Source organism: Epargyreus clarus, unplaced genomic scaffold (genome assembly GCF_041222505.1).
Source record: "Epargyreus clarus isolate Ecla_fem2 unplaced genomic scaffold, WU_Ecla_fem_2.2 ptg000005l, whole genome shotgun sequence".
Taxonomy (NCBI): Eukaryota; Metazoa; Arthropoda; class Insecta; order Lepidoptera; family Hesperiidae; genus Epargyreus; species Epargyreus clarus.
Window position 1 is genome coordinate 14,411,236 of NW_027332213.1, and position 15,483 is coordinate 14,426,718.

Consider the following 15,483-nt stretch of genomic DNA (forward strand, 5'->3'; position numbering starts at 1 on the left):
TATTTTATAAAAAAATCTTGTAAAAATAAACATAATTAATCTTAAAGTTATTATTTAAAACAAGGTATTTTTAGTATCCTTTCAACAAACTTCTTTGCACTTTCTTACTGTCATCACGCCTACTACTATTTTATTATTTTTCGGTGCTATATTAATTTACTTTGACAGAAACACTATTCGATATTTTACTAGTAATTGTTTAATTAAGTTATTTATCAGCCTTATACTTACTTAACAGTAAAGAGTTAAAGACCTTTAGTCTTGGCTAAACAATGTACAAGTATATAACCCAATTGTAATACTACTAAATTCATTTTAACATGTAACTATGACATACATACAGCAATGATACCTGTACAGAATACATAAAGAAAACATTTTTATACGGATATTCATAGAAAATTAAATATGATCTACAATAAAACGTAGTATGAATTATTGAACCCTTAAAATTAATTGCAGATTCCCGAAACCCAAAACTCCCAAGCCCTTTTCAATTGCCTATCTAAATTTAGTTCCTACATTCTATTATTTTACCCTTAAATTTAGGACAAATCAGATGGCAACACTTATTCAGATTTTGCAACAAACAGCATGATTTAAGACACAAGTGGTGTCGATAATTCAAACGCGAACATTTACAAAGTGATAATTCATTAAAACATTCATTCAAAGTGTTCAGTATACATTCAGTTCAGTCATTTGTGTTCACAGTGCTACTCTGAATACTAGTGACTTTATCAAACGTGGTGGTTTCTAAACTGATAATTCATTCACACGTACATTTAGAGCGGAATCGATAAACCATTCATTCAGTATACTTTAAAGTTCTTATACGCCCGTTATTATAAATCAATCTATCTAATTTTTGCCTACCAAAGATTGCAAGTGACATCGTCTAGAATAAAGACGACCTACGTGGCAGAGCAGTCACCGTGTCTGTCTAATGCACCAAAGGTTCCATGTTCACTTCTCGCCCAGAACAATATCTGAATGTTGAATTTACATATATTTTTTGATTGTTTGTATATTCTCCTTTGTGTGTGTTCGTTGCACTCACGACACACACACACACACAATAATCTTAGTGTCTATAGTTATTGAGAAAATGTGAGTGTTTTTCTATATTAAAGGGCAAATATCAATCAATAGACAAAATATTAGACAGATTGAATGTTAATAACGGGCGTTACATATAAGCGGGGATCATTCGTACACTCCTCACTTCCATTCAAAAATTCAATTGATTGAATTCAATTCAATTTTTATTCAAAAAATCAATTTTTTATTCTAAATTTCAATTTTTAGTCTAAAATTCAATTTTGAGTCTAAAATTAAATTTTTATTCAAAAATTAAATTTTTATTCAAAAATTGAATTGATCGAATTCAATTCAATTTTCATTCAAAAATTGAATCAATTCAACTCAATTCAATTTTCGAATATTTGAATAAGGAGCTTCATTCACATACTAGTAGGCGTCTTATCTCTCACATCACATTCACATGTTCTGGAAGCGTCCGTCCTTGTCGAGCATGAGGATGTTGGGGTTCTCGCGCTCGAAGTGCGTGGGCTTGCGGTCGCGCTGGCGGTCCGTCCACTCGCCGCCCTCCGCGCCGCCCGCGCCCCACTCGCCCACGCGCTCGCCCATCACGTCCACCTCGTGCTGCGCGCGCTGCCGCTCCACCTGCGAACACCCAACGTACATTGGATAAGAGAACTACACTTTTACATGCACTTCCTACAGAAACAATCACTCCAGGGAAGTCCACGTTTAGAAATCCTTACTTATATTATAAATCCGAAAGTAACTCTGTCTGTCTGTCTGGTAGTCTCTTCTTCTCGCCTAAAGCACTGAACCGATTTTAATGAAATTTTGTAAAAAGATAGTCTGAGACCAGAGGAAGGCATAGGATAGTTTTTATCCCGGAAATCCCACGGGAAGTAGGGATGGCGATCTAAGATCGATTAATCGGAGAATCGATCTTTCGGACCAAAAAAAACGATTATTTTAATCGATATTAGTAAAAAATGATTCGTAAACTATGCATTTGATCAAGTGATGATCTTTAGCAACGTTGTTGTCCATGCGCCCACGAAGGTTTCAGAGTTGGTACGACCAATTTTCGCCAGATGGCGCCACTGCCATTCCAATGAAGGTACAAATTTTCAGTTTTATGTATGTTAGTATGTCATATTATTTTCTTTGAAATGCGATCAAAGCCGCGGGCAAAAACTAGTACATTCTAAAGAAAAAATGCTCTACCGCAGTAAGCACGCTGTGCTGTGCTTAATGAATAAATGAGGGGATAAATAACTTCATATGTGATTTTGAATTTTTTTTGCATAAAATAAATCATAAAAGAACATATTGTAAAGTTTAAAAATTTCTACCCTTTTAAAGAATCAAAGTACACATAAATAAATGACTTATAATTATAATACTCGTAGGCTTAAATTAATTCATAATAATATAGGGGCTCTGAATATATGAGGGGAACAGTGCGTGTGTGTATGTGTGTGTGTTCTTCTGAGATGGGCCTCGAGAAATATGTAGACTAAGCAAATTGTATTTGTTAAGCCTTACGTTCAACATTTCTAAATTATTGATCATGCACTTGATGATCCTTAAAACGGCATTGGCTATGGGCCTGTTAAGGGAAGAACCCCGTGCTAGTAGTGGGACGTTACGAGTTACAAGTTACCTCGTTGTCGTGCTTGGCGAACTTGTCAAACATGTTGCTGTAGAGCTGCTTCTCGCGCTGCCGCTGCTCTTGGATCATCTTGCGGCAGATGGCGATCTGTTTTGCCGCTGCCTGCAAACCGTAACGATTTCTAAGTTATATTTCTTTAGTTGGACATAAATAATAGCTGCAAGGTCGAACACATCGCTCGGTACAGCTCTGCGGCAGTAAGGCGGAACAGCGCCTTCACATTACTCTCGTCCAGCACCAGCGCCGCGCTCGCGCGCTTCTCCACCAGCAGCGGCTGTACGGGCGGCTTCAGGCACACCAGCGACGGGTGTATGTGACGTCATAGTAGCGCGCACACCAGCGACGGGTGTATGTGACGTCATAGTAGCGCGGACACCAGCGACGGGTGTATGTGACGTCATAGTAGCGCGCACACCAGTGACGGGTGTATGTGACGTCATAGTAGCGCGCACACCAGCGACGGGTGTATGTGACGTCATAGTAGCGCGCACACCAGCGACGGGTGTATGTGACGTCATAGTAGCGCGCACACCAGCGACGGGTGTATGTGACGTCATAGTAGCGCGCACACCAGCGACGGGTGTATGTGACGTCATAGTAGCGCGCACACCAGCGACGGGTGTATGTGACGTCATAGTAGCGCGGACACCAGCGACGGGTGTATGTGACGTCATAGTAGCGCGCACACCAGCGACGGGTGTATGTGACGTCATAGTAGCGCGCACACCAGCGACGGGTGTATGTGACGTCATAGTAGCGCGCACACCAGCGACGGGTGTATGTGACGTCATAGTAGCGCGCACACCAGCGACGGGTGTATGTGACGTCATAGTAGCGCGCACACCAGCGACGGGTGTATGTGACGTCATAGTAGCGCGTACACCAGCGACGGGTGTATGTGACGTCATAGTAGCGCGCACACCAGCGACGGGTGTATGTGACGTCATAGTAGCACGCACACCAGCGACGGGTTTCGATGACGTCATAGTAGCGCGCACACCAGCGACGGGTGTATGTGACGTCATAGTAGCGCGCACACCAGCGACGGGTGTATGTGACGTCATAGTAGCGCGCACACCAGCGACGGGTGTATGTGACGTCATAGTAGCGCGCACACCAGCGACGGGTGTATGTGACGTCATAGTAGCGCGCACACCAGCGACGGGTGTATGTGACGTCATAGTAGCGCGCACACCAGCGACGGGTGTATGTGACGTCATAGTAGCGCGCACACCAGCGACGGGTTTCGATTACGTCATAGTAGCGCGCACACCAGCGACGGGTGTATGTGACGTCATAGTAGCGCGCACACCAGCGACGGGTGTATGTGACGTCATAGTAGCGCGCACACCAACGACGGGTGTATGTGACGTCATAGTAGCGCGCACACCAGCGACGGGTGTATGTGACGTCATAGTAGCGCGCACACCAGCGACGGGTGTATGTGACGTCATAGTAGCGCGCACACCAGCGACGGGTGTATGTGACGTCATAGTAGCGCGCACACCAGCGACGGGTGTATGTGACGTCATAGTAGCGCGCACACCAGCGACGGGTGTATGTGACGTCATAGTAGCACGCACACCAGCGACGGGTTTCGATGACGTCATAGTAGCGCGCACACCAGCGACGGGTGTATGTGACGTCATAGTAGCGCGCACACCAGCGAAGGGTGTATGTGACGTCATAGTAGCGCGCACACCAGCGACGGGTGTATGTGACGTCATAGTAGCGCGCACACCAGCGACGGGTGTATGTGACGTCATAGTAGCGCGCACACCAGCGACGGGTGTATGTGACGTCATAGTAGCGCGCACACCAGCGACGGGTGTATGTGACGTCATAGTAGCGCGCACACCAGCGACGGGTGTATGTGACGTCATAGTAGCGCGCACACCAGCGACGGGTTTCGATTACGTCATAGTAGCGCGCAAACCAGCGACGGGTGTATGTGACGTCATAGTAGCGCGCACACCAGCGACGGGTGTATGTGACGTCATAGTAGCGCGCACACCAGCGACGGGTGTATGTGACGTCATAGTAGCGCGCACACCAGCGACGGGTGTATGTGACGTCATAGTAGCGCGCACACCAGCGACGGGTGTATGTGACGTCATAGTAGCGCGCACACCAGCGACGGGTGTATGTGACGTCATAGTAGCGCGCACACCAGCGACGGGTGTATGTGACGTCATAGTAGCGCGCACACCAGCGACGGGTGTATGTGACGTCATAGTAGCGCGCACACCAGCGACGGGTTTCGATTACGTCATAGTAGCGCGCACACCAGCGACGGGTGTATGTGACGTCATAGTAGCGCGCACACCAGCGACGGGTGTATGTGACGTCATAGTAGCGCGCACACCAACGACGGGTGTATGTGACGTCATAGTAGCGCGCACACCAGCGACGGGTGTATGTGACGTCATAGTAGCGCGCACACCAGCGACGGGTTTCGATGACGTCATAGTAGCGCGCACACCAGCGACGGGTGTATGTGACGTCATAGTAGCGCGCACACCAGCGACGGGTGTATGTGACGTCATAGTAGCGCGCACACCAGCGACGGGTGTATGTGACGTCATAGTAGCGCGCACACCAGCGACGGGTGTATGTGACGTCATAGTAGCGCGCACACCAGCGACGGGTGTATGTGACGTCATAGTAGCGCGCACACCAGCGACGGGTTTCGATTACGTCATAGTAGCGCGCACACCAGCGACGGGTGTATGTGACGTCATAGTAGCGCGCACACCAGCGACGGGTGTATGTGACGTCATAGTAGCGCGCACACCAACGACGGGTGTATGTGACGTCATAGTAGCGCGCACACCAGCGACGGGTGTATGTGACGTCATAGTAGCACGCACACCAGCGACGGGTTTCGATGACGTCATAGTAGCGCGCACACCAGCGACGGGTTTCGATTACGTCATAGTAGCGCGCACACCAGCGACGGGTGTATGTGACGTCATAGTAGCGCGCACACCAGCGACGGGTGTATGTGACGTCATAGTAGCGCGCACACCAGCGACGGGTGTATGTGACGTCATAGTAGCGCGCACACCAGCGACGGGTGTATGTGACGTCATAGTAGCACGCACACCAGCGACGGGTTTCGATGACGTCATAGTAGCGCGCACACCAGCGACGGGTGTATGTGACGTCATAGTAGCGCGCACACCAGCGAAGGGTGTATGTGACGTCATAGTAGCGCGCACACCAGCGACGGGTGTATGTGACGTCATAGTAGCGCGCACACCAGCGACGGGTGTATGTGACGTCATAGTAGCGCGCACACCAGCGACGGGTGTATGTGACGTCATAGTAGCGCGCACACCAGCGACGGGTGTATGTGACGTCATAGTAGCGCGCACACCAGCGACGGGTGTATGTGACGTCATAGTAGCGCGCACACCAGCGACGGGTTTCGATTACGTCATAGTAGCGCGCAAACCAGCGACGGGTGTATGTGACGTCATAGTAGCGCGCACACCAGCGACGGGTGTATGTGACGTCATAGTAGCGCGCACACCAGCGACGGGTGTATGTGACGTCATAGTAGCGCGCACACCAGCGACGGGTGTATGTGACGTCATAGTAGCGCGCACACCAGCGACGGGTGTATGTGACGTCATAGTAGCGCGCACACCAGCGACGGGTGTATGTGACGTCATAGTAGCGCGCACACCAGCGACGGGTGTATGTGACGTCATAGTAGCGCGCACACCAGCGACGGGTTTCGGTAACGTCATAGTAGCGCGCACACCAGCAACGGGTTTCGGTGACGTCATACTAGTGCGCATCCCATCGACGGAAGCAGTTGCCGTCATGCTACAGTGCATACCAGAGAGAGGATCAAGTGACGTGCCACTAGTACGCACACCAGCGACGGGTGCACGTGACGTCATACTATCGTTCGTCGCACGTGTGCGTGCCACTGCCTACGTGCGCGTTGCTTGAGCGTCGCGCGAACTGAACGTAGCGCTTGTGTCACGTGATTGTGATACTAGCTTGATTACAACTACCAGCTTGATTTTGACCACGAGACACTCGCGTCTTACGCTACACTCACCTTATTGTCCGGTTCAATTTCAAGCACCCGCTGGAAGTCCGGTATAGCTCGCTGTGGCTCTGCAGCGGCGAGGCGCGCCTGTCCGCGGCGGAACAGCGCCTTCACATTGCTCTCGTCCAGCGCCAACGCCGCGCTCGCGTGCTTCTCCACCAACAGATGCTGTACGGGCGGCTGCAGGCACACCAGCGACAGGTTCAAGTGCGCTGATAGTAGGAGTTCTCGCGCACGTGTACGCTGCTCGTCTTGGAACACGTAGCCGTCCCCGTCTGGAAGATGTTACGGCGGCTTTAGACATTTAGATGCTCGAAAACGATCCGCAGAGTAACTCGCCGAACTCTCAATGACGAATATTTAAATTAACTGTGTAGACTTGATTATGGGCATATAAGTAACCTAATTGAGTTTATTCGGTACTCGCTATGATATCGTACATGCTCCAAAGAGTTAAGGATTTTTAGCGCGAATCAAAAAATAAGGTACGCACCTGCAATCGTCCGAAGCGTTTACATATTCAGCATTGTTCGACGAGAATTGATGAAAACAAATAAATCCTACTACTATATTGACAGAATTACATATCGGCATCTGCAGCCAACCTAATGTAGGACTCTAATCTTATCAAGAGTCCATGGGTTGCAATAACCAATTGCCATCAGATAAGCAAGTTTAATTGCACCTTCTTTATCAAAAAAAACTTCAACTCACCAACATCACCATCATTCAACAAAGTGAGGATCTTCTTGTACTTCTTCATGGCCAGCTGGAACTTCTTAGCCTTGAAGTATTCTGTCCCCTTCTCCTTGTACATCTTCGCCGCTTCCAGTTTGTCCTCACTACTCAAAGACGAGGCCAGCCTGTCCGGAACGAAGTTCTTTAACGTGACCGTGTATTCCACGACCGAATTTGGAGGCACTCCTAACTCCTCGTTACCCTTGGATTTGAAGGCGTATTTCGGCTGGATGGTTAGACGGGACTTCTCGCCCGTTTCGAAGCTCTCTAGAGCTCTCTCGATGCCTTCGCAAACGTTGATATCAGCACCCTCTCCAAGGATAAAAGTCACTGTGCGCTGGTCGAAAATTTTACCGTCCGGCAATTTGCCCTCCAGTTCAACTGTAACAGAGAGATAAATATGTGATACTGATAATGAAATTTAATAAACATATCGACTGGAAAGGCTAAAAGTCAAACGCGCTAAGAAGCCCCTTTGCGTGTAAGACATTCAGCTTTCCAGTGACAATAGGAACAATGAAAACTGGTAAAATATGTGACACAAGTACTTTGTTCGGAGGGGGATGGGGTACCCAAAATGAAGTGACATGGGTTCGCGTTGCTTGACAGAAAGTTGTTTAGTCCTTGAAACTTGTTCTTTCCTTGATTTTTTTTCTCGCGTAAGCTGGGGGCTACACCCCTTATCCGTCCCTCCCCTATATACGGTCACGGTCGCTAGGTTTGAAAGAGATAAATGGCTTAACGTTGGTTAATTCAATCGTAATCATGATAAGCACTCTCACGATCAGTGTTGTAATAAAAATTCAAAATCAATAAAATAGAAAAAGTAACTCACTAAGATCATAAAAATTTGTGCTAATTCCTCACCTGTGACCTCTGCTTCATTATGTGGATGCTGTCTACCCTGTCCCGGCTCGATGATATGACGGAGAATACCCTTGTCCTTCGATCTGGTCAAGTCTTCTTCCGTCCAACCTATCATTTCGATCTATGGACAAGAATGTGAATATTTGTACTTTGGACAAGGAACAGCATTGGGTAAGGCTTGGCCCTAGTGGAGGTGGCTTCATGAGTAACAAATATGTAACCATTTCATGCTAAGTTGTCCATGGACAATCAATCATAAATAGGACAAATCTTCGATCATTGATGATTTTTCGAAAGTTACTAAGTGCAACTGGCCACCCTGTGAGTGTGAGAAATAATTGTGGTGGTCAAATGACGCAAATAAAACAGGATATGCGGTGGTACTTCTGCAATCATGACCATGAGAACCGTGACTTAGGGATGTCCCATTTGATTTTAAGTATAAAGTGAAATGGTACTGTAATTGTAGTCACAGTAGAGTGACAATGAAATAGGATCGCATTACGAAACGTATGAAGTACATAGGGACATTGCTCTTTATGCATTGTTCCCACTTTCCCCGTGAAAGGTGTAGTGTAGGATTACCACAGTTGTTTCAGAAAACAAAAGAGGCGTTCATCTTTTTGATTTTCATAGTTTATTTTATATCATTTACACAGGGTTTTCTTACACTTATTGACTAATTCAAATTCAAATCTCATTTATTCAAAATTGATTCATATAGAATACTTTTTGAAAGTCAACAAACTACCACCGCTTCGGAAGGTGTTTCGCTATGGAGAAGAAGCGGCGCAAGAAACTCCATACGTGTCCATATTTGCATCTTCTAAAGGGAAAATAATTTACATATAATTAATTATTGATGTTGGAGCTGGAGTTGTCATACCATGCGGATCTATCATTTTAGTACTGATTTACATTATAATAAGCTTTTTTACATAAAGTTAATTTTATAGTAGATTTAAACCTTTTCTCGGATAGATCAATAATGTCTTTTGGTATTTTATTACAGAAACGAATACACTTCCCCATAAAAGAATTACACACCTTGCTTAATCTAAATTGAGGTATGGCTAGTTTATCTTTATTTCTAGTATTAAAACTATGCCTATTATAATTTTTTTCAAAGAAGAATAAAGATTGAGTGGACTATGAATGAGTGGACTTATGATGAAGTGAAAAAATGTAGGATTCTAAAGAACTTGATTCTGATTAAGTCGCGTCAGCGGTGCAGACACAAAAAATGTATTTTTATTCTTGTTATACGACTAGAGTTTTGTCATTTTACTGTTTGAGTGTTTTCTGTGAAGGTCTGGTTCATAGTTCACTACACAAGTTAAATGAAATTAAAATTTAAAATACTACGACAGCAAATTAACAACACAACAAAGATTTTTTTTAAATAGATGTGTTTCAATCCATTACACCCTTAACCCACAATAGACTATTTAATTTTTAAAATGTTGTTTTAAAGCGTGAAAATTATTTGTTTATCAAGATGGCGGTCGAGGGACAAGTGTTGAGACCCCACAAATTAGAATTTAGGTTTGCATTAATCAAGGGGGTCAAACAATAAAAACAAAAATATTGCGTCTTCTTACAATTGATCATTACATTACAATTGAAACATTTCAGAGATCATTCGTCATAGCCATATTACATAATTTTTTTATTTTTTTTATTTTATATACAAATTAATCCAAAGATAATTTATCACATTTTAATTCAATAGTCTATAAGTAAAATTATTGTATTAGAAAAATCTATTCATAGTCTATTTTTTACTACTGACATTATTTTAATTTCAATGTATTAATTTTAGATTTAATTTTAATTTCAATATATTTAATTTTTCTAAGTTCTTATTAATTGTATAAAATTGTGTAATATATATTCTTATCTTGTATTTAATGTAAATTGTAGTCTTATTATCATTATATTTAAATCTACTAGAGCGTCTATTCTGTAAATGCCGTGTTCACCTATAATTGTGGGTACATGACTTATTTGTCTAACTTTTGCAATGTAATTTATATAAGTGTATACTATGTTGGTGAACCTTTAATAAATAAATAAATTGCATACCAAATATAACATTTCAATGATCTATAAATATATCACCCGATTTAAGATACCTCCGCGTAAATCATACCTCAAACTGCAGTGTGGCATTGGGCGGTATCTTGGGCGGGGAGCCGGTGCTGCCGTACGCGTACCCCGGCGCGCACGTCAGCACGCACACCTCGCCCTTCCTCATCGTCGCCACGCCGATGTCCCATGCTCTGATTACTGTTCCTGTTGAAAAATTCAAGTGACCTATGTTATCCATTCTCATGAAGAATTAAATTTCAGGAAGGGGAGATGATCATAATAGATATGATTAGGTATTCCCCGCCTGTCTTAAGGCAAATAAAAGAGAACTACCAGGAATATGGGCCGAATAAGGAATACCAGGAAGAGTTTGATCATAGCCAACAACACCAGGAAGGATGTCAATTGCGCTCCTATGGAGATACCAGAGTCCTTCGCGTAGTGGTGAAGTTGACCAACAAAACAGTAAAAATCTCACGTAATATGGTGTCAGATACCTTTTAAAGGTTTCCCCCTCATCAACAGAAAAAGGATGGACGATGTAAATATGCAAATAACTTCTCCATGACTGTGGCTTCCCCCTTAGGACTTTGTACTAAGGCTAAAGATGATAATGATTCTATTAGTCACACACATTTTAATATTCCCACTCCCAGTATTTAAATTTTTATCAATAAAATTGCAACCCTTTTTTTTATCAACCACATGATGGAACAGTGTGGTTTTATGATAAAATATAATTAATACCACAGATAATAAATTATTCTATTGATAAATTTAGTCTAATGCCTATTATTTTTCAATAATAGTCAATAATAAGGCTTATTGCCTACTTAATTTCTGGAATAGGCCTATTATTAGGAACAGAAGTTTTATTTTGTGTATATTTCCATTATGATCACAGAAATTGCCTAATTGGGTATTAATCTGATTCCAAAAGTGTTGTTATGGCCTATTATTAGGCCTATTCCAGCAATTTTGAGTATTTTTTGGACTTCGAGGATTGAAAAATAATAGAATTGGTAGTCTTTTATGCTCTCCATTACAACCTTTTCGAAATCAAATTAATACCCAATTAGGCAATTTCTGTGATCGTTATGGAAATATACACAAAATAGAACTTTTATACACCTACACATTAAAATGGTGGACGTGGTCACCTATTACATATGAATATTAATGGCCTATGCGCGACAGGAATAAATTGCCTTGTAAAATAGTAAAGAATTGTACTTTTTGAGGTCAATGTATGGTGATGAAAATATGTTTGTCATTGTGTAGCACTCCCAGCTAATAAATTTTTGTGTAGGGGAGCTAAAATCATGGAATTATAAAAAGAATTTAATTTTAGAATTGATAACTTCATCGACCCATTAGTGTCCCACTGCTGGGCACGGGTTCACATTTAGAGTGAGAAGTTAGACCATTGCCACCATGCTGGCCAAGTGCGGATTGGAAGACCTCACACACCTTTGAGAGCTTTTTTGTATTAACCTCTCCAATGTGTTTCCTCATGTTTTCCTGATCCATTGAAGGAAGTGATAATTAATTTCTAACACATACTATTATTATTAACATGGAATCATAGATAAGTATCTATGCATGGAATAGGTTACTGCAATCTACTTCTTCATAATTAAATTTATAAAATAAAAGGCTGTACTAACGTTTGCCGAGTGGAAATTCGAAGGGCTCGTTCCTGTCCTTGCTGGAATCGAACTTGGTTCCGTCCAGCAGCGTCCCAGTGTAGTGCACGGTGACATCGCACCCCGCGTGAGGAGTCTCGGAACCCTCCCCCTCTTTGATGATCCTCTTCAAAACACCTCCGTCTCCCTCCTTGGTTATGTCGATTCCATGCTCCATGGTCTTTTTTTAAATGTTTGGCTACGTAAATAAATGTGCGAACTTCCTTCAAAAGGTTATTTCGTGTTAATTAAAACAATGTTCTGGAATGCTCGATAATGCACCGGCTTTCGTGGAGAACTAATCTAGAATGAGTAGAAAAAAATGAAAATGTCACCTTCATAGCACTGACAGAGACAGTGGCAATGATAGTGTTGCATACTTCATTACCAGATTTACCCAAAAAAAAAATCAATAATTAACATTCATCACACTCAGCATATTAGTATCCTGTAAAAGCGTGCCAAAGTATTTTTAAAGAATTTATTTCAAATAAGATCTTTATTTTATCAATTTAATTTTTAAAAATGTTATAAATTATTGAATGCTAATTGCAATACTTGTAAAGAAGATTTAAGTATAATATCATAAAGTATATTAATATTATTAACTAAAAGATATTGTGTTGTGCTTTAATATTACATTTCCTTACCAAAACAAGATATAAATATTTTATTTCTTATTTCCAAAATATATTTTAAAGGGTAAACGTGTAGTAGATAGCAACACTACAAATATTTCATTGCTTTGTTAACTTGCCATACTCAACATCCATAGTTACCCTTACTAAAAATATGCTTCTCAGCCCTTTTTTTTTAAATAAGATCTACAATGCTTTTATATTATATTTCTCTTTTATTGTACTCTGGGACTTGGAAAGATTTAAATTTTTGCTTTTCTTGAACCAATGAAAACTTGCGGCTTTGATTATTTGTGCCTGATACATTGTACAAATAACAATGTTTAGATGTAGCACAGTAAGACTACCAGAACAAAAATCTGGATGAATCGAAAACACAGAACATACGACTTTTACGAGGGTTCGAAACGCGTAAAAAATTTACCATTAGACATTACTGTGGCAATCATCCGTAAATCTATGATGTGGTTTTAAGACTTATAAGCCATCAAGCTATCATTGCTTATACACCAGAGACTACACCTACATAGAGATTTTTATATAGTAATATACTATGTTATTAAAATAAAACATATTAATTTAAAATTAAACACAGGTTCACTTAACCACTGCTTTATCTAAAAACTTACATCAGTCTTTTGAAGATATTTACAAAGTAGTGCACAGTGTATGAAAGTCATATAATTTAAAATTATATTTAACAACTGAATACACAATATAGCCATGAGATCTGCCAAACATAATATTTTTATACTTTTATTACCATATACACTTACATAAATGATAATAAAATGAGCAATTAACCCATTTATTACAGTTAAATATGAATCACACATTATTAAGTACTTATTACATAGCAAGTATTTTAACTAAACATTTTATGGACTGAAAGATATTTCTTTTTCTATCCTAAAAAAGTATAATTCATATAAAAAAAATAATAACCAAAGTAAAATGGTGTTAAAAAGATTGTCATATTTAATTTGCATATTGCCTACTATACAGTGCAAAATTGTTTCTACTGATTTATTATATAATACAGATGTCGTAATAACATTTTGTCCAGGTTATTGGTCAAACATACTATTGCACTATTTGTATTGAGACTTATTACCCAATATCATAGATTAGTAAAGATACTTCACCGCCTTGAAATTGAATGAAGCCACAAACGGCTTATTTTAGTAAGTTCTTTTTTTGAATCCTTGACAAATAAAAACATTTTTAGAGAAAATTTACGAATGAATAACTAATCTATGTAATAATTACGTAATTTACGAAATAAATAAATAATTATTTTAGGGACATTTTAGCATGGAGTCGTGGCTAAACTTTTTTATGCAACTATTTCAATTCTCAAAACTGGGTACATTTTCTTGTTAGGAGTGAGTAATCTTTACTTATCTATGCCCAATATAGAGAATTTAATGTACAATGGATGAAGTGTGGATATGATTTTTTTATTATAAACCTCAATAATAAACTCAAAACCATTCACTTACTTTTACAATTTTTAGCCAATTTGGATCGAAACGATGACAAATTATAACATCATACAAAGATAGCTGCTTTAATTGTGATGCAATTCTGCATAGTCATAATAAAGCTTAGAAATACCTAAAAATGTGTTTAGCTTATAAAATTGTGAATATTTAACTTAAGAACAAAACTTAGCATTCAACACTACCAAAGTATTAAATTTGGTGTCAAAACAATTCTATAAAACAATACAAAAAAATGAAAATAAAAAATATAAGCTTAGAACAATTTTTCTTTAATTCCCTAATTGTTTTCAGAAATGTTTGTTGCATATATTAGGGCAGTGGACGACATAATAATTATGGTTTTTTGAATTAGTTTGGCTGACCAATTTATGGCCTGGCTTCTGGAGCCACTCGTCCGAGCCATCGCAGCAGTCACAGATACCATCATTCACATGACTAGAAGGCACAGTGTGCTTAGTTATCAACTTTTTCTGGCCCTGATTTTCACAATAAAACACACCATTTGGACAAGCATTAGTACTTGGTTCATCTGTTCCATCTTCACAGTCGCAATAGTCGTCGTTCACTTGTTCGAACGGCACACGCTGATCCGACGTTCTACATTTAAATTCATTTTTCACATCCGGTCGGTACTGCTGGACGTTCGAAAAATGAATACCTCTTAGAATCCCACTATCGCTTATATACTTATCGTGCTCTGATCTCAAGTGTAACACGTCCTTAATCTCATCGTGATGTATAAGAAGTATTTTATTGTCACTGGCCACCGACGTGATAGTTAAAAAGAAGTACAGCTGGTACAAAATAAAGCAAGCAACCACACAGAGAGTTAAAATGATAACGTTTTTCTTCTTCTTATAACCCATTATTATTATCCCTCACATGAATCAATTATTCAAATATGTGCCATACATCTGCATTGTTACACAGAACAAATAACCACTGAATGTATTATATAAAAAGTAATTTACTTTATAGGCGAACTAATTTTGCACGATAAGCTCAAAACTACTCAAAAGTACTCGACAGCGAAACCAAAACATGACAGCCGACAAATCAGACAAATGTCACAAACTTGTTAAGTTGTCAAGTATTTACTTGCGTTCCAATTTACAATGTGAGTCTTTAACACCTGCATTGGAAATAAATTTAAAAAAATATAATGTATATTAAAGCTTTA

The 15,483-nt window shown here is 40.8% G+C and overlaps 2 protein-coding genes across 2 annotated transcripts; both read right to left on the bottom strand.

The window, feature by feature from the left end:
• Positions 1–1,431: 1,431 nt before the first annotated feature.
• On the bottom strand, positions 1,432–12,490 carry Fkbp59 (FK506-binding protein 59kD). Its single transcript, XM_073073310.1, has 7 exons — positions 12,143–12,490; positions 10,537–10,679; positions 8,385–8,505; positions 7,494–7,898; positions 6,789–7,054; positions 2,705–2,815; positions 1,432–1,686 (listed from the first exon to the last, which is right to left on the bottom strand). Exons 1-7 carry the CDS (start codon positions 12,336–12,338, stop codon positions 1,501–1,503), a joined length of 1,428 nt encoding a protein of 475 aa, XP_072929411.1. The 5' UTR covers positions 12,339–12,490; the 3' UTR covers positions 1,432–1,500.
• A 1,608-nt stretch (positions 12,491–14,098) lies between these two features.
• LOC140742384 (uncharacterized) lies at positions 14,099–15,365 on the bottom strand. The gene has a single exon (XM_073073311.1). The coding sequence runs from the start codon at positions 15,167–15,169 to the stop codon at positions 14,591–14,593; it is 579 nt and encodes a 192-aa protein (XP_072929412.1). The 5' UTR covers positions 15,170–15,365; the 3' UTR covers positions 14,099–14,590.
• Positions 15,366–15,483: the final 118 nt, after the last annotated feature.